The 19,902-nt window shown below is 45.9% G+C and overlaps 1 protein-coding gene across 1 annotated transcript in view; it reads left to right on the top strand.

The window, feature by feature from the left end:
- The window catches only part of cfap46 (cilia and flagella associated protein 46), a gene marked incomplete at both ends in the record, with an annotated part of 89,763 nt that overhangs the window by 38,856 nt on the left and 31,005 nt on the right, over positions 1 to 19,902 (top strand). Inside the window, 20 exons of the mRNA XM_084470203.1 lie at positions 569 to 718; positions 2,354 to 2,470; positions 2,814 to 2,986; positions 3,255 to 3,386; positions 3,728 to 3,870; positions 4,791 to 4,932; positions 5,672 to 5,855; positions 6,581 to 6,740; positions 7,924 to 8,147; positions 8,583 to 8,732; positions 9,192 to 9,359; positions 10,004 to 10,152; positions 10,770 to 10,868; positions 10,961 to 11,021; positions 11,910 to 12,068; positions 12,488 to 12,688; positions 12,921 to 13,027; positions 14,299 to 14,481; positions 15,214 to 15,325; positions 17,663 to 17,860. Coding sequence (XP_084326329.1) covers positions 569 to 718; positions 2,354 to 2,470; positions 2,814 to 2,986; positions 3,255 to 3,386; positions 3,728 to 3,870; positions 4,791 to 4,932; positions 5,672 to 5,855; positions 6,581 to 6,740; positions 7,924 to 8,147; positions 8,583 to 8,732; positions 9,192 to 9,359; positions 10,004 to 10,152; positions 10,770 to 10,868; positions 10,961 to 11,021; positions 11,910 to 12,068; positions 12,488 to 12,688; positions 12,921 to 13,027; positions 14,299 to 14,481; positions 15,214 to 15,325; positions 17,663 to 17,860 — 3,012 coding nt within the window. The remainder of the gene's footprint in view (positions 1 to 568; positions 719 to 2,353; positions 2,471 to 2,813; positions 2,987 to 3,254; positions 3,387 to 3,727; positions 3,871 to 4,790; positions 4,933 to 5,671; positions 5,856 to 6,580; positions 6,741 to 7,923; positions 8,148 to 8,582; positions 8,733 to 9,191; positions 9,360 to 10,003; positions 10,153 to 10,769; positions 10,869 to 10,960; positions 11,022 to 11,909; positions 12,069 to 12,487; positions 12,689 to 12,920; positions 13,028 to 14,298; positions 14,482 to 15,213; positions 15,326 to 17,662; positions 17,861 to 19,902) is intronic.

A 19,902-nucleotide genomic window follows, 5' to 3' on the forward strand; every position in this document is an offset into this window, starting at 1 on the left:
CACACACGCACGCGGCTATAGAGAAGCTTACATGTGCTAATCAACCTCTTCATCTGTGAATTATCATTCATGAAATGTAAAAATACTGGCATAATAATAATTATCTAAATTGATTTTAGCAAAATTGTGCCAACTGTAGTAATAACATGTAGGGTTTGGTCTCCTCCCAGCTGTAAGCCTCTACCACGGCCGCCCGCTGAGCCTCACATAGCATGCTGAGGATGTTGTCATGTTGTCGTAGTGGTGCTGGGGTGACAGGTGGGCGGGTGGTCTTGGGACTAACAGGAGGAGACCGGAGAACACGCTAACATGCTGGGTTCACATTCACTGTTCATTTCAAAAGACACTTTTATCCAAAGCGACTTTGGACAAGTGACCTCATGAACACGTGTCATACGGGGTAAACGGGTTGGTGTCAGGCCTGTGAAAGGTGCACACAGGTAGGCTGCGGACATGGGAGATCGAACTGAGAACCTTCTGGCTTAGAGTCGCCGCCCTAATCAGTCTATTAATCATGGCCCCCCGTTAGTAAGGGAATTAATCCTACGTTTCCTCTGTGTCTTTTCAGCTGTGTGAATTCGCCCTGCATCTGTCCAGCATTGCGGTCCCTGGAGGGACTGTGTCCATGGCAACCAGGAAACAGGTGCTGGCCACCTGGGTTCAGATCAAGAGGCTCCTGCAGCAACCTGTCAGCCAGATGAAGGACATTGGGGTAGAGGTACCCACCCCGCCCTCATATTTACTTGTCGTTGGCCAGGGCCCGATGGTTTATTTTGCTCTAGGACACCCCTAAGTGACAATGAATACGATATATTGAATTCTGATCGAGGAATGGTTTGGATGTGATAAATATCTAAACATTGGTATTTATTTTCAACGTATTAAAGCTAAATGAACACTGAACAGTTATTATTATATACAATGCCGCTATTCATGCACAGGGTAATCTGTACATGAGATTCAATAGGCGACATGTTAACACAGCAACACATTACTGATTTCCATATTCAATTTGTCACACGCCCATACATTACTATGAATCTGCATTACCATGATATCATGAACGTATTTCTGTCCACACAAATGACTTCTTCTGTGACAAGCTAATAAAAATAGGGGGAAAGCCCTGCTGGAATCCCTTTAATCGCTCGCCGGAGCAAGCAGTAAAATCCAGTCACGCGGAAACCTCTCTGGCTCAGTGTCACCGCAACATGGGCTTTTAATGGGCTGTAACGTGTTATGTCAGGCTCACGGTGCGTTCACTGGGGGCGTAGCCTGTACACTCATCAGGCCATGACATTTTTTAAATAGACCTTCTCCTGGTGCAGGTTATTCCCCAGCAGAGAGAGTTGTCATAATAATGGGAGCATATGTATAGCAAAGCCTCCGGCTTGGCCTTTCGATTAGAGCACAACCCTTTAAGCCTTTAGACGACTCATTTCCTGTCCACTTTAGGAAATAAGAATGGTTTGTTAAGTACCAGTCCATTCTGGAAAAACTAAGGGACCTCGGCTTTCAATGCAAGCTAGTGTTGTTGATTTTTGGCAGCTTGGGACATGCTCCATATCAGCAGTGATAGGCAGCCTTGCAGTGTGGCGCAGGAGATGTTTTTTGTACCCTTGAACAAAGCAGTATCTCATCTCTGAAAATATTTGAATCCTGTCCGTTGTAATGTGATTGGTGGATTCAAATAAAGAATTAAAACGTGTGTGTGTGTGTGTGTGTGTGTGTGTGTGTGTGTGTGTGTGTGTGTGTGTGTGTGTGTGTGTGTGTGTGTGTGTGTGTGTGTGTGTGTGTGTGGTGGTCCATTAACTTGTACTTATCCTGTCTATTGAGCTGAGATAGTGCACAATTCACAAAAATTGAGGGGATATTGAACAGTTGACATATCAGGCCTCACACTGAAGTTTGGGTCGGGTAGTTGACACACTGCACATTGTTATGCATACACACACGCAAATCCACACCGACCCCCTCCCGCTAAAAGGCCACAGTTAATATAGCTACGACTTATATCTCATTAGGATCGCTAAATCATTCATCATCTCATTTCCTTCATAATGGAAAGTCATTTATTATCGAGGAGAGCATCAAGGCTATATCTGGAGCGCACAAACACACACACACACTCTATGGTGATTAAACATTACAGGAGCTATATGCATGATTTACTTGCAAGTAAATCAGTGCAACAACAACTCTGTGCCTCCAATAACGCCGCACCCTGCAGTGAAGGGACTATGTAATATTTAACGCAGGTGATTTTAGCACCACAGGCTATTTGTCATCCCATGCCTACTTAAGTTTGTGTGTGTGTGCGTATTTATGATCGTCCAACTGTGTCCACCGACAGTGTAAGGGAGACGAGTCCGTGGCGGCCATGACACGTGTGCTGGTTGCCGTGGAGATGCACCTGTGTTGCAACAGAGACGGTGTGCAGGCGGAGCCCACGGTGCCCGGCCTCTCGTCAGTGAGTACCTCCGTCAGTCCGTCTCCCCCCCCCCAAACCCACCTACTTTCCGCTCCACCTGCGTCCGTGCACACCACAGACATAACAGAAGATAAAAACAGACTAGCCAAGTTCACCAGTGCAATGATGGAAGGCTCATCACACCATGGTTCCTTGCAAGAAACATTTCTTCTTACTTTCACTTAAAATGTGGTTTGCCTTCAATACTCTCCACTACTCTCTCACCATCTGCACAGCGCCTCACTACATCCCTTCTGTTGCTCATCATCATCTGTCTTCCTCAGAACGTGTCCCTGTCGTATCTTTATGTACCCCCACCCCCCAACCACCGTCTTGCCCCTAGCTTGTGCGCGCCGCGTCCGACTGTGCGTGGAGCGACGCGGAGACGGAGCTGCAGGTGTGGAGCCAGCTGGCGTTGCTCTGTCGCCATGGTGACGACCACAACCTGGTGGTCCACTGCACCCAGGCTGCGCTGCTGCTGGAGGGCGCCGTGTCTAGAGGCATCAGTGGTTCCCTGTGAGTGTGTGTGTCTGTGTTAAGGCGTGCTTGTGTGTGTGCGCGTATGTGTGTGGGCGGACGAATACCGTGACTTTTTTAAGCTATGTAAGAAACTGCTGACATCTAGTGGCAACCCTTAAGTATGACAGTTAATGCAAAGCACCGTAAGCTTAGCTTCAGTAGATCCTACACATCCTGTGATTTCATTTCGTGATTTTTGTATATTCATTTATTGATCATTGATTGACTGATTGAGTGGATTGCTATCTGATTCTACTCTTTACAGTTACGGGCCCCATGCAGTGAATGAGATGCTGAGCAGTGTGGCCTGTCTGAGGGGCCTGAGCCTGGCACACCAGTCCAGCGGAGACCTCCACAAATACAAAGAGGCTCTGCAGGTCCTGCTGTCCAGCGTCAGGTGCTCCCTCTGAATCATCATCATCATGTTTGGAAGAAAAAGCTCCACAGTTCAGGAGATTCTTTGAGGAAAACTCGCTGTTGCTCTCAGTTCCCTCAACCATCTCTTACCTCTTTTCCTACTCTTTGCTATTTAATAATTTAGCAGACACTTTTATGAAAAGCGTCACGCGTACAAGGGAGATGGAGCAGAGTACCTTCATGCTGGGAGTCGAACGCCCTAGCCTCTACACTATATGTGATGCCTCTAGGTCTTTGGTTTCCTCCCTGTCGTGATTTCAGGCAAATATCCGTTGGGAGTCTTCACGGCTCTTGTCTCTGTCTCTGTTGTTTTCAACACAGCTATGCAGAAAAGGCTCAGAGCCTGCCCCTGTGCAGGGCGGCGGCCAGACATTACTGGAACACCTGCCTGCCGCTGGCCGGGGCCCCCGCAGACAGACAGCAGCTCCAGGGACCCCTGGAGAAGATCCTGAGTGCCCTGTGTCGTACCGGGCCCCGAAAGACTAAGGTGCTAATCATACATAGGGAAGATAAAGGCTTTTTTTGTTTTACTAAATGTGTGATAAATATATTACAGATCACAGAAATCAGATGTGCAAAAATGTTCTACGTCCTAATAATAATTGATTTATTTGAAATTGAACCTTTTTCTCTTTGCAATCCTTAAATCCATAAAACAACACTATTGATAGCATAATGTATAAGTACGTTATTTTACCTAAACTCAAGGCAGTAAGATACATGTGTCATTATAATTTTGCAAAGTCTGGCCATATAGTCCATTGTAATCTCTGTTCTGTGGTACGTATGGTCCTGGAAGTGTGTGAGCAATGCTTAGCCATAGGATCTTCTGTAGCCTTCCTCTCCTTCTCATGTTGCCTGCCCACCATGCTATTGTTGAACTGTACAAGCCTTCTCCTTTTCTTCCTCTCTTCTTCGCCTTAAAGCAGGGTGAGGCAAAGGGCAGGGTTGCCGGGACAACCACGGCTAAATCTGAAGAATTGACAAGTGAGTTCTGCAACAGAAAATAAATAATCCCTTTTCTCTCTCTCTCTCTCTCTCTCCTGTGAACTTTTCTATGAAGATGTTTAAAGAATAATTTCACCGGATGTGGACAGCGATCCCTGTGTCAAGGCTAAGCTGTGTATAACAAATGAACATACATGAAGTAGGACTTAGACTTCTCCCTTGGATGAGCTCCTTTAGAGCAGACCAATGATTGCATTGCTGTCCCATATTCATAGCGTTAATCTCACATCCTCTCTGCTCACACAGGCTTTATGTAATTCAAATCATCATCATCAACTTTATGCACCCTGGCTTTATGTGCTTTACCCATCTTGTTTTGCGTGTGTGTGTGTGTTAAGTATGTGAAAGTGTTTTCTATGTGTCTGTGCGTGCTTAGATGATGGTGATGATGAAATAGGCTTACGAGCGGGCATGTACCAGATGCTGTTTCGTATCCACGGCGATCAAGGCGATTGGGAGAGAGCTCTGAAGGTGCTGGACAAGGCTATCAGAGAGCTGCCTCGGACCCAACACAGACTGTGAGTGTTAAGCCTGGACGCACGGACGAGGAGGAGGATCCCTTAGAGCAGGGCTATTCAACCTCCTTAACAAGTAGGCCAAAAAGGAAAACCACTGGGGGTTCATGGGCCACACATAGAGTAAAACTATGTCAATGAATCGCTACAAATAAATTGTACTTAAAGTAGTGTTAACTTAATAGATACTAGTACTAATAGTACTACTACATGGAATAAACTTGTCAGACGCATTCCTTTCTTGTTCACTTTTAATCTTAATCTTAATCTTAATTTTTTTTATTTGGGGTTTGCAGGCAACCTCTTGCGGGCTAGAAAAAAATTAAGGAGGGCCGTATTCGGCCCACAGGCCACTAGTTGAATAGGCCTGCCTTAGAGGGAGAGAGGGGGTGGGGGAGGAGAAGGAAGGGTAGTGGTCCTAGCAATGGGTAATGAAGTAACGGAGGGGGAGGAAAGAAATAAAAGAGGCATGGAGGAGAGAAGGGAATTAGAAATACAGAATGGGGAAAGAAAGAAACGATGGAGGAAGTAAGGAATGAATGATAATTCACAGCGCCAGTTTCCTTCCAGCCTGCTGATAGTGAAGCACTCTTTTTACAGTGCTGCTCCGTGACTCAGTTTGTAGCTACACAGACGTCATTATCACTAGTCCCACTCTGCAGGGGGTTGCGCTCTACACCCTCAGTGTTTCACTCACACACTCTCCACGCGTCTGAGAAAGTGTGCTTCTACTGCCCCCTAGGCTCCTGTTGCAGCAGCGCACGCTGGTCCGTGCACGGCTGGGCCAGAGGGTTGGGACGGACATGCAGAGGTTCCAGGAAGAGGGGGGGCATGTCTGTTCCTCTGTGTGGCACCAGGTGGCACTGTGTTCCCCCGACACCCAGCAGCAGCTGGCCGGCTTCCAGAGCTCCATGGCCACACTCTCAGTAATACAACTCACATCTCACCGCATCTCATCTCATCTTCAACCGCTTGTCCGGGGTCGGGTCGCGGGGGCAGCAGCTCTAGCAGTAACACCACTGTTTATTATGACTCTTTAGTCATAATAATTTTTAGTCATTCATTTAGGAGATGCTTCCTGATCCATGGCCACTCTCTCAGTAATACCACTATTATTACTCTTTAATTAATTGGGTTGAAGAGATGCTTTTGTCCAGCTTTGTGTAACGTCATTGCTTCAACCCACACTCTATTCTTTAAATATGTCAAATATGAACAAGATTAGGCTACTTCTTGCAGTTGTTCTTGCCAACAATTATAGCAACTGTAGCACCATCTTTTGGATGAATCCATTTATTACAGCTATATTTACCACTCACTGAAAACATTTTTATTACATAAAGCAGAGAGAATAATGCATGCGTGCGTGTGTTCACGCACGTGCCTATTCATGATATAAAGTCTGAAGCTTGAATCTTAGCGAACACGGTATTTCAATTGCCTTCACTTCATGTTTGTTTTGACCAATCTGACCGATCTGTAAGCTTGTAATTGGTATAATTAATTGGTTTCTGTTCGGTATAAATCTGTGTAACTAAACAGCAAACAAGGCTTAACTCTGCCCCTTTCAGATTTTGGTTTCAGGCCCACTATGACATAGTACACTACTCAATCCCAGATCAAGATATCTGTGACTCCCGTGTGTGTCCAGGAGCAGGGTGCGGAGGGCCGGTGGCAGAAAGCAGACCTCCTACTGGATTTTGCGGAGTGGCTGTACGGTCAGAACCAGCCTCTCCAGGCGACCCAGCACCACCTCCACTGGGCCATAGACCTACTCCTGCAGCTGGACCCTGAACCGGCCCAGGAGACAGGTACCCATAGCACTAATCTGTATCACACTGTCCCCTTGTGTTCAATGGTGAAGGGCAACTATTCACTTTGTGTTATTGGCTGAATGCTCTTTTCAATGCACATATCCATCATTGCTGTTTTTTCGTGGGCCAGTCCCTCACACGCATTTTAACAGCTTTGTTAGGAAAGAATGTTGGCACGGGCCGAACACTTGTTTTACATATTTTAATTCGTTGTTTTTTTTTGTTGTTTATCATATTGTTTAATCCTGGCAACATAACCCCATTTGCTCTTGTGTTGGAACATGCAATCCATTAGTTAACTCCAGGCTAGCGAGCAGCGCTGCCTTTGATCATAATTGCTCTGTGTTGTTCAGGGGGAGGGGAAGCGTTTTAGACTAAGACCGCCCCACACCATCAATGAACCCCATTGTCTCTCACAGTAACCCCGCTGTGCTAAACGGAACGCGCCGCGGTTGCTCCGAGGAACTAGTACCACACCACGGCTATGACACCAAAACAAGGGGTTCTAAGTAGGTGATCAGGGAGCACCCTGCTGAGAGCTGAGACAGCAAGGTTGCTTTTGTTGTTGTCGTTGTTGTTTCCTGAAAATACTGTAGGCTGTACTGTACTAATGTTTCTGAGGGGCGAACCACCTCACTAAACACACCAGTGCCAATTCAAAGAAGCATGCAGCTCTCTGAGCTTTACTAGGAGGGGTTGGTCAGGCTGGTCCTGAACCAGCATCCCCCCCTCCCCCCTCCTTTGAGAGTTACAGCCTACAGACACTTTGATATCCCAGGTGGTATAGAGCGGGCAAATAAATAGGGGTGCCAGTTTGATTCCTGGGATTCTCCTGGCATACGTGTAGAGATTGTGACCTTGAGCACAAACGGGTGAAGTAATGAATCCAATGGGTCCAAAGCATATACCAAAATAATGCAAATGCCGTATCAGCCATCCAATTAAAATTGCAAATGCAAATCAACATTTAATTGTGGCAATTAATGCTTCCATTTAAGAACAGGAGCAGTTCTGCTTTGTTAGCAATAGCTACATAAATAAATAGCTAAATGTAAATATAATCATTGTTACAATGTTAAAAAAAGACATCAGACTCGATCGGCGCGGCCAGCTGTATCCTACGCCACACAGTAAAACCGACCGCAGGTTTACGTCATTGCATGTGTTTTGCCCCGTCTAGACGACCCATCCAAGGACAGGGGCCCCGCTGACCCCTTGGGTCCGGAGCCCCCCTTACCAGCGGAGGTCAAGGGGGCCTCCAGTCTGTCGGCGCTGCGGGAGGTGAGGCGTCTGTACGGGCTGATCAGAGCGCACACCCTGCTGGGCTTCATGGAGCCCAGGACCTCCCCGGGCCACCAGGAGAACCTGCTCCGGGCCTACGTCTTCGTCCTGCGCACCTGGAACGTAAGGAAGCTCGTGACCCTTGGAACTCTCTACCAGCTGTCGGATTTCCAATCCTCTCGTCTTTTTTTGGTTTCAAGTATTTTTTCTTTACATTTTATTTGCATTGCATTTCATTTTAAGAGCCACTGTTTACTGTGTTTCAACATCATTTTTAATTCTACAGTAGTGATACAATGAATATCACGTCACATATCATACACATCAATGTCACCAACTAAAATTATGAGTGATGTGTGTCAGTGTGTTTATCCTATTTGACTGTCAAATTCCCTCAACTAAGGCAGTTTTAGACTGACCTCTGAACACACCAGCGTGTTAGAAAAATGCATGCTGTGGAGAGAAGAGGCAGGGGGTGCTATCTCCACACACAAACCAAGTCAGCATAAAAACGCTTCGGTTGTCTGTGTGTGTGTGTGTATGCATGTGTCACCCCAGGTGTCCATGGCAACGGTGCGTGAGGTCCTTAACGAGATGGCGAAGGCACCGCCGGTGGAGCCTCCCAGCTCTGCTACCTCCAGGAAGGAGAAGAGTGTGGTGCGAGATAAGGGCAAGGGGAAGAAGACCAAAGAGGCACAGCAGGCCCCCGTATGTTTTCTTACGTGTCCCTTACTACGCCTGCTCTGTATACGTCACAACACACAACACACCGGTCCCTCTGCACACAAACCATGCGTGTGGTTCCATCAAGTACATAGCAGTACAGCAGTACCCTCATTTTGTAGTTTCAGAGATGTTGAGGCATTTCAAAAGATAGATGTAATTCTCTACGTGTAATTCTCACTAACCCTTTTTGTATTAGCCTCAACATTAACAGTAGTAGCCCAGCTATATTTTACATTTCTTCATTTTCATACATTTTACAATGTAAATCATTATATTTCTATGAATAAGAAAAAAATATAACTAATAAATAACTTGATACTTGATAATTATCACCTGACAAAATAGGATGCCATAATCAAACTTGTAAACAAACGGTATAATTATCGGGAACAAAAGAGTACAAACCATCCCGCCCTGTTTTCCTCCTCTGGACATTACCAGCACCCCCCCACAGAGGAGAAACCTAAACAAGTGTTCCAGGAGGAGGAGCTAGTCCTCCCTTCCACGACGGAGGGGTGGGCGCGCTACGTCTGTCCCGACGCGGCGCGGGACACCTTCCGGACCAGTGGCGCCCACCACTGCATCAGCACACACAGCTTCCCCAAACAGGCAAGTGCTGTGACAATGTCTGAATGTAAAGTACATGCTCTACCTGTCCATTTCCCGTCTTTCCTTTTTTAACTATGGGATGTGCTTAAGGGGTCCACAAATTATTCAGGTTTTTTTTTTCAGGTAATTTTTTCAGGTGCAATTTTCAGGTAACCTTGTGTCTGTGCTAATCAGCACACTCCCCCTGTCCAGAATATCTACTCGGTTAATTCAGTTAGAAACATGACAGGACGTGTATACTTTTTAATGCTGACCTTGAATTTCAAATAATCCAATGACTTGAGATTGGGGGGGGGGTGGTTTGGGGGGGATGGGCGGAAGACAGAATCTGATTATAAATCAATTGGATTGGTATTAATTTATGTCCCTTCACCTCGGCATGATGGGAAACTTTTTATGATATAATTAGTTAGTCCTGTTTCAAAAGCCTTGGAAGTTGGGAAAGCAGGGTGAGGAAATAGGCCAATTTGAGTGCTGCACACCGCCCATTCAAGATGCATTTTGTAATTTACTCAAAAGCAGTCCCCAGGCTTCTACCATAATAATGATTATTATAGTTTATTCCAAAGCTGTATCCAGAGTGTCTTGCTCTCCTACATTTTGTGTGTGTGTGTGTGTGTGTGTGTGTGTGTGTTTTACTGCAGGCCCAGAGTCTGTTCTACCTGGATCTCCTGGTCAAGGAGCTGACCTCCCTCTCCATGCCCCAACTGAGCCTTCCTGTGCTGCACCTGGCCGAGACCATCGCCCACGACCTACTGGACAGGAAGGGCCTGTCTGACCTCTACCGCCTCAGGTGCTCCTCAGCAGCAGTCCTTCGGTCTCTGTCTGTCTCATTCCTTTGTGGCACTGCTCAGTCTCATTTTTCAGTCCCACTCATCTGTCTCACTCGCACTCTGCACTCCTCACTCCTCACTCTCATTCCTCTGGCTCCCTCCTTAGTCTCAGTTTTCTGCCTTGCCTCTTGGTCTCACTGTTCTGTCTCACTCCCCTGACGTACTCCCCTGTCTCGTTCCTTGCGCTCATTCATTCTAGGTCTCACTCTTTTGTCTCACTCCTAAATGTTACTCGTACAGTTCACTCTTCCAACTCACTCCCACATATCCCTTCTTCATCTCACTATTGTGTGTGTCATACACCAACATATATATATCAGATTTGATGCAGGCCTGAAAGATGGTATTGCTATGGACATCCCCACAATGATAATCCAACACCCAGAGTTGTATCTAGATAAAGGGGCTGATTAAAGAGCAGGCATTGAAAAATAATGCTTAATATAATAATAATGGCCATTAGAACCAAAGTAAAATGCTTTCTGTACCAGTTGGGTCTGAGAGTGTGTATGACAGTGAAAGGAATGATAACTTAAGGCCTTCCCATGCTTGATCTACAATGTCCCCTCTAATCCAGGATTGTGAGGACCTCTTGTCAACTGGGTATGGAGGCCCATTCTCCTTACCAGGATGAGCTGTTGGACCTCAGTAGCCTCCGGGAACAGGAACTAATTGAGTAGGTTGAGCCCCATGGTAATGAAGAGAACACTACTTGATATGTGTCGTTTTGAAGCTATATATAACAGTTATGATTCAACATGGTTCCAGGTGTCGCAAGAACATTTTCATAGCCCGGCAGAGGAAGAGCCAAAACATTCTTCCAAAACAGGTCAGTACAAAAACTTCAAAGCTGAATGCTTGCATTGTTCTGTGCTTCTTCTTAAGTTGCTAGTGGCTTTTAAAACCAGTCTATCATCTGTAAAATGAGAGAGAAAAAGGGGATGGACATTTTAATATGAGAACCGATCAAACGTGCAGAGGCTGAGACATGCAAGGCATATTGAATGCAGTTGGCATCTTTCAGACATGTGTCTAGAAACACTGACAACTTTTCCCTGGAATGATAGAAAAATGGAAATATTTCCACAGCTCAATTCAAGAATTAGTATTACGTTTTTATAGACCATCTGGATTGCTTTATGACTTTATGTATTATCGGAAGACTTTGTCACCTAAAATCCATTCAGAAAGCCAATGTCAAATGACAAGGAGAGGGATAGCTTGGCTAACATTGATCCATGTCCCACACTGAAACTAAATGGGCTTTTGATTTGTATAGATAAATATAACCAATATAAATAGAATAATACTGTAAAATATATAAATTAATGTGATATAAAATACAATAAAAAAATGTACTGCTTCTGACATTAAATAAACAAATCAACTAAAAAACAAGGGCAACTCGGAGCAATATGATGCCAGCCAACAGCCATAATCAAGCAGATGTCTGTTGAATGAGGACACAAACATCAGAATCTACTAAGAGACTGAATGTGTTATTTTCATAATAACCAAACATCAACCAACGCTTGGGTGTGACTGAGTTTCAGAAATTAGTTTAATGGAAAGTTAATTGAGCCAATCAGAAGCTGCCACTACAATCGTTGATTTAATCAACGACAGTGCCATCCCTGAAGTATTTAGTTAATCTTTAAGCCACAAGCTATGTCTCAAATGAAAGCCATATGACACAAGAGTCTTCCATTCTTTTCAGGGTTCCTCAGCGGAGCCCAAGGCGGAGGTGCGGGTCCACCAGCGGAGAGCTGACCTGAGCTCTGAGGGCATATGGCTGGAGAAGGCCGAGGTGTGCCTCAGCATCGGGCTCTATCCATCAGCCAGATGGCTTCTGGCTGAGGCCCACCTGCTGGCCAAGGTACCGCCACAACATACTGGAGACAGGGAGGAGAAAGCCATTATTCAGGCTGGTCCAGAAGGGGATGCCTTGTCCATGGGCTTCTGCGCCTTAAACGATTTTTAACTTGAGCTAATTACTTTGAGGAATTAAGCGATGAAGAGAAAGGGTTAGAGCTGCACTGAACATGTGTTATTTCTAGGGATAAACTTTTATTTCTTAATTTCATAATTTACTTTCAGTTCATATATTATAGGTCTAAATAATAATATAGGCCAAATAAACTCTTAAAGATTGCAGATATATTCGTATAATATACATATGTTGTAATATCATGCTTACAATCAAACAATGATGAACAGTGAAATATGACAAAACTTACATGATTTGTATTATTTAGCCCATTTTGCTCACAGTATCTTTCCTCTTTCTCCTCCCAGGAAGTGGGTCACCAGGAGACCGAGGCCAGGGCTCTACTGGGTCTGGCGGCTCTGGCCTGTGAGGAGGGGGAACATGGCCAGGCCCTGCAGCTCCTGGTCCGGGCTCAGGACCTGGGAGGGGACGAGGAGTTCTGGTACCAGCTCACACTGACCCGGGTCCGAGCCACGGCCGGCCTGGGAGGCCAGGAGGCGGGCGCAAAGGTCTGGAATAACCCCCTTTAAAAGACATTGATATTAAGTCAGGATTTTATCCAAGGAAACTCACAAGTTAGGGACCATCAGAACATACAATCAGAATCAAAGTAGCACAACTGGTAAGAAAAGCAATATGATATGTGATAGTGATTGTGTTGTAGGTGCTATTGTTTATTTTTCTCTTCCTTGATTAATACGTCCCCATCCCATCATAGTAACACTAGGCTTTCCTCCGTAGGTTGACGTGGTTATACAGCAGGGCTGTGGAGCTCTCCGCTCCGTTCTGGGCCAGCGACCCAACCGCGCTCCAAGGCTGCGCTTCTGGATCGCATCCCTGGAGACAAGGTACCACACGTCTAACCAGGCCCCCCGTCTCCTGGAGGTGGGGGGAGTAGGGTGGAGGGGGGTCTCACACTTGCCTCCTTTAAAACTCAAGTGGACACAGATTGGTTTTTGAAAACGGTTCTTGTAACATTATCAAGCATTGTTCATGATTTCTCCAATTTTTTCCTACACAATGAGAAACGCTTTGATCAATTTGATCAAGAAGTCAGTCAGGGTTCTGCATGTCTCACAACCCGGCTCAATAGACCCTTTAAACAGAGGCATCATTGTAGGATAAACACAGGTGTCGCTCTTAAAATTAATTATTGATCTATTTTTTGAATGAACCAGGGTACGGTTAATAGTCTACTCTGTCTATTAATGGCTTGAGCAGACCCATAAGTGTTATGACACCTGTATTTGTCCTCAAGTGACTCTGTGAAAAGGGGTCTATGGCTGGACAGCAAAAGGGGGGGACCGACATGATGCAACTTAATTTACCTTTCATTTAAGGTCAGCGTATTTTTAAATCAGTACACCAGGACACCTGTGGAAGTGTGTGTTATCGTTGCCGTGTGATGAACAGTATGGCTGAATAGTGATGGTGATGGTGAAAAGTAGTGTTGAGGTATGTCGCACGTATAGCCGGAACCAAAGCAATAGCAGCCCATAAAACACTATCGCCTCCATTGAGAGTGGTTTGCTCCTTGCTCATCTTCAGTAGCAGGTATAGACATTTAACGGCCTTCCACACCCATGACACAGCCAGGCCACCAGAGGTCGCTACAGGGACGTCACGAAAAAGGAAAGCAAACCCAATCAATTACCAATTCACTGTAAGGCCTTTTATAACCCTGGGGCATTATCAGGCACCTCAGCAATCGCAAAGGCGATGCCATGGATCATATAGACCCAGGCCTTCTTTAGCCATGGGTCTGAAGAAGTGTCGGTGAACACAGCTATTTTTACCTGAACGGTATAACGTTTTTAAACAGTAAATTCTAAATAAAATACCAGTGTTCCAACTAAACACTTGGTGTTAGTGGCTGCGCACCCTTGCTCAAGCAAGTGTGGTGTGAGTTTTTTAACCATTTGACATTTCCCTTCACACTTGCTCCCACTTGCCCATGTGGAAAACTAGGCGGCCCGGGAGAGAACAATCCCTACAACCCTCTACAACCTTTTTTTATGCCTCAGATTGCATCTTTTTAATCTTCTTTGGCCATGTTCTGGCCAGGAGGATTTTCAAGTCCTTGTGTCTCATGTGTGGGTGCTGTACTTCCTGCTCCCAGACGTGCAGCGGAGTGCATCCGCCTCATGAGCCACCGCGGGCCCGGAGAGACCCTCTCAGCCGGGGAAACCCTCAGGCTGACCCAGGCCTGCCGCGCTCTCGGAGAGGCTGCCCGGGAGAGCACTGAACTGGGCCACGAGGAGCAGGCTGCGCAGGCCCATCTGGAGCACGCCACGGGACTCAGGTTGGTACTCAGTGGACTGTAATGCATCTGTACATGCTGGGAGGAGGAGAGCTGAAGTTGACTTAGTGCCTGTGATTGATTGGACTGATATTCTGACCAGTGAGGAACATTCTTACTGTTCAACAACATGGACAATTTTTGTAATGTTAATTTAGTTTAAGCTGTAAATAAAGGTGTTAAAACACAAAATAAATATATGTTGCTTATGTTATTTCTTACACATAGTTTGTATTTTTCTCCTGACCTCTTGCAAAGTTCTATGGCATAGTATCACAAACTGTTTTACATATATATTAGGGGTGTAACGATACACAAAAGTCACAATTCGGTACGTACCTCGGTTTTTAAGTCACAGTTCGGTATGTTTTTCGGTACAGCAGTTTTTTGTTTTTTTTGGAATCGATTTTGGATTTGATTTATTAAATTGTATCAAACAAATGCCTTACACAAATGAAAAGACATCAAATACAATTGAGGATAAAAACACAATAAAGTCCAGGACTTATTTCCATTGTGGTCCTCAACACAAAACATCAGGACAAGACAAGACAGTCACAGAGTGTGTGATAATCAATAAAAAAAATTTTTTCCGCTACGTACCGAAATGAAATGTGCATCGAACCGTTAGACAAAAAATTTCGGTACGAATACGCGTATCGTTACATCCCTAATATATATATATATATATATATCCTTATTTTCTCTCAGGGTCTTGGCCAGGCATGCTGGCAGTGTTGACGAGGAGAAGCGCCACCTGCTGGACAGCATAGGCAGGCTGCAGGAGGCAGTGTCCTTGCAGGAGCATGCTCTGCTGAGGGCCCGGAGCTGGGCCCCCTCGCAGGAGGTAGGTCAGACAAACAAGTGTCTGCTTCCCCAGCCCCCTGTGGAGCGCGTGAAAACTGAAGCCGAGGCCCCAGGGTGTGTGTGCACGCGTGTGCTTGGGTAAACTGGGACCGGCTGTGTTCTGCTGTCTATCATTCACACTGGTATTAGACCGTAACCCAGTTACCCAAAGAACTGCATTTTGTTGCAAAGTCAATCTGCAGATATGGTTTACAGTTACAAAAAACACATCTGGTTCTCCTCATGACGGAATCCCTCCTCAGCCAGTGTGGTATCTCGGTCTTTACCTCCTCCAAACCTCCCGTCTCCCATTGTTGGGCAGGACCGGGCGTAGTACAGATGGACATGACATATCTGGGAGTGTTTTCAGGGCTGTCGAGTAGGGCTGGTATTGGCAGCGTGGCATGGAACTGCGGTCCAGGCTGTGAGTGAGTGCACCCAACACCTTTGTTTACCTGCGCACACATTAGTTCTCTTCAGCCATGTGTGCATTTGCTCTGTTTTGCGATTTTGTTCCCCCCTCAGACAATCATATTAAAGGCTTAATTTGGTTGCCACAGCCAAAAATAGTGAACAGCTGAGGATTAAGTGGGTTCATGAGGTTTCGCATGTACTCTGCCAGTGTTATAATCTGACTGCCTCTAATTGAATGCAGGGGAGTAAGCCAAATTGATGTTTTGTCTGTGACAGTGTGTATGTGTGCGTGTTTATGTTTATTTTGCATGTGTGTGTGTTTTTGGGCACATCTGTGTGTGTGTGTGTGTGTGTGTGTGTGTGTGTGTGTGTGTGTGTGTGTGTGTGCGTGTGTGTGTGCGCGCGTGTGTGTGTGTGTGTGTGTGCGTGTTTATATGCACGTGTGTGTGTTTGTATGCACGTGTGAGTGTGCGCACGTGTGAGTGTGCGCACGTGTGTCTGTGCGTGTGCATCAATTGTGCCTTTCTTTTCCCGATCTCTGCACTGTTCTGACAGAGCCAGATAAAGCCATGATTAACCTGTCAACAGCAGATGGCTGCAGCGGTTAGATTTCACACACACATACACACACACACACACACACCTTTTCAACGCACTCTAGAACATTATGCAAACCCACAGGCCGAGAGACCATGGCGAGCCCGGAGAGCAAGCCCCTGGCCCATTAAATGTGCAGTAGCTTCATCTTCTAATCTGTGTGATCACCGAGAACGTGCCCCCCATGGTTCATGTTTGTTTGCAGCTAGAGACGGAACCAAGGGATGGCAGGACACCCAGGGACAGACTCTGGTGCCTCTGGAGTGTGGAGGTCACTACCAGACTGGCTCTCTACCATGGCATTCTCTTTTTGAAGCTGTCTGAACCCTGTCTGACTTCTCTGATGAGATCGCTTTGAAGAAAGCGGTGTTATGTCGCGCTGCCTCTTGGCACACTGTCAGAGGGCATGTATCTGTAACCTTGTTGTCTCAGCAGATGGTGCTGCTGCCCAGTTAGTTAGTGAGCGAGCCGGTGCACTGCAGTAGTCCAGCACATGCCTCCCCTCCCTCCCCTTCCCTGTCTGTCACCTGCCTGTTTTCTTATTTTGGACTCGTCTGTTTACTTTAACATTCAAATGACTGATGGCAGGAGTTTGCCAATCTGGGTGAATGGGGCATTTCAGTTTCTTCTGCTTCTAATTGTTTTTGTCGTCAAACCAAGTGGCTGGAGGCGGGGATCTGTTAGCATGTGGTTGGCGAACACAAACTCGGCCAGCAGTAGTAAACTGTAAAAAAGTGAATGTAAAGTTTCGAGTCAGCACTGTATAGACTGGCCACTGTAGAAATACACTTCTAAAAAATCCCCTTCTCCGCAACTAAACAGAAAACAAGTCGTTACTCGGCACAGTGCGGGTTCTAGTTCCAGCCCCGGCTCCTTACCGTCTCCCTGCAGAGGTTCTGCTTGAGTGTAGTAGGAACGCTGGATCCCAGGTTAACTTTGGGTTTATTGGGTTTTTAGTCAATGATTACCACCAACATTTCTGACTGTGAATTCAGTCGCATGTAAGTAATGGTCAGGCATCTAGGCTGTGGACATTGAGGATAAAACATATCCCAAAGTTACAAACCACGACGATTGTCTTGCTCCTGATATAAATATTCATACTGTCGCTTAAAACGTCTCAAACGTCTGACACACAGAATTTCTTACCTGACTTTCTTCTTCTGTGTGTGTGTGGTGGAATGTGTGGGTATGGGTGCTGAGCTCCGTTCTGGCCTGGATGTCTTTGCGTTCACATGCATGCCTTCTTGCATGTGTATCTTAACCGTATGTGTGTGTGCGTGTGCGTGTGTGTGTGCCCCAATGCGCCGTGCTCTGCCCTTGCCAGAGTCCCGGCCTGACATTGGTGTCCGTGCGACGGCTGCGGCGCCTGCGGCTATCTCTGGCAGAGCTGTGTCTGGCCACGCTTGAGCAGCTGCACGAGGAGGAGGAGGACCAGGCCCACGCCTGCCGAGCCAAGACCTCCGCACAGAGAGCGCTGGAGGACTTCACCTGTCACACACCGGAGCCGGGCTGCCTAGACCAGGTCAGACTCCCCAGACCCCCCCCCCCAATCCACGCTGAGCTTGCCCCGACTGTGACGTAGTCGAGCACGCACGCGAGCACGCACGCAAGAACGCACGCAAGCACGCGTGGGCGCCCACACAGCATTGTTTCTGTAAGGAGGCCAACTGTTTGTACCACTGGCAGTTTGCGGTACGGTCAGCCCTCCCCACAGGGAGGATGAAACAGCATATTGATTCATTTAATATTTTTTTATATGTTAAATGGAGGATATTTTACATCAAGCTTAACCATACATGGATATGCATTCTCTTTCTGATAACGGATTAGTTGATTATTATGTTTTTTTTTTTACTTTTGACTGGTGACTTTATTAACTAATGTGAACCCCCAACTCTCGACCATTCGGGCTATTTGGGTATAGCCCGAATGGGGTATATTTCAGGGTATGTGAGATAGAGTTTACACTCTTTTCAAAGCAGACAACTGCAATATAAAAAGAGCTATAAATTAGGCAGGACAGAGTCGGATAAATCAGTATATCTTGCAGGAACCTCTCCAGAGGTCAGTGTCATTTTAGTTGATTCAGTGTTTGATGGATCTGACAGGATTTGAATAACCTCATTTATTTTTTTAAATCACCTATCAAGAGAACGTTATTACAAAAAAAAACAAAGGGAGTTTCACAATGGTTTCTTTCATTTTGAGCGGCGTCTTGCAAGTAGACCCGTGTTTGGATAGAAACATCTATATTGGTGACTTGAGCGATTCCCTCGCTCTGTGAATTTGAAATGTGCTCATCTAATATGGATGGGGCTCTATGATGAAGGGGGAAATGGTCTTTCTTTTGTACATGGCTTGGAGAACACCAGCACCCATCCTGCCTATCCCCCCCCCCCCACAACCCCATCGCCAGTTGCTAAATCATGTATGGCAGATGGCTAACGGTCTGAAAGCATGATGTCTTTCCATCTGTTCCCATGATCTCTTTTCCTCTTTGGACACTACTTGCTCCTTGCTTCTCTGTAAGCACACGTTTCACTCGCTCCTTGTCACCTGCTCCTCCTACACCTCCACCTTGTTTAAGCCTCCACCTGTTACATCTGTTTGATGAGCTTGAGCTTTCTGTTACACCTGTACATGCCACTCCATGACCTACTTCTGTATCTTTCCCCACATCTCTCTCGCTCTCTATCGCTATCTCGCTCTCTTGCTTTCTCTCTCTCTCTCTATTTTTCTCTGTCTTTCTCTCTGTCTCTTTCTCTCGCTCTCTCTATCCCCTTTTCCCTTTTTTCTGTATAAATTGAATGCACATTGCAGATGTTTACAAGCAAGGCTTGGCTTAAAATAAAACCTTGAAGTATTGAAGGAACACCCCTTGAGTTTAACCATTTGGTTTTCGAGGGGGTCCAGGAATATGAGTAACTGCATTAAAAAAAACACCCAGGGTGTTGCATATAACAGTGAAAAAGAAATATATTTGATCTTCAGGTGCACTTTCTCCTTCTTTCTCTCTCTGTATTTTCCTCCCTTTCCCTCAACATATTCTATCTTTCAGAGCCACACTGAAGTGATCGATAATTGAGCCGATGCAACATGAAACCCAAGTCCTCACTTTGATGTTGTTACCCGTGATTCGCACCCTGCCATCTGCCCATACCTCCATCTGTTATTGCTGACAGAAAATACATGGCCCTACAAACAGAAGAAAACCACCAGATCTGCCAATACTTTATTTGTCACCCGTGGCACGGTTGGGCTTATGTAATTAAATCATGTTCCTCTTTATGAGCTTGGATATCAATGGAGGCTGCGTCCAATTGTTCAAAGCGAAAGATGTACACTCAATCGACTAACTTGTTTGCAAGTTGAGGGAGGTGGGGCGGGCTGATCCCTTTTGATGTCACTTATCAGGTGCGCTGATGGATGTTTTATCTTTTATTTATTTATGTTTTATCTAGAAAATAAAATCTGATGTCACCCTTCCATTTGGCACAGTGTGTTTGGCCAGGGATGAAAGACATGCTCTGGCAACCAAACGGAGAGAGTGCATGGGCGAATAAA

This window comes from Micromesistius poutassou (assembly GCF_964030765.1).
Source record: "Micromesistius poutassou genome assembly, chromosome: 7".
Classification (NCBI taxonomy): Eukaryota; Metazoa; Chordata; class Actinopteri; order Gadiformes; family Gadidae; genus Micromesistius; species Micromesistius poutassou.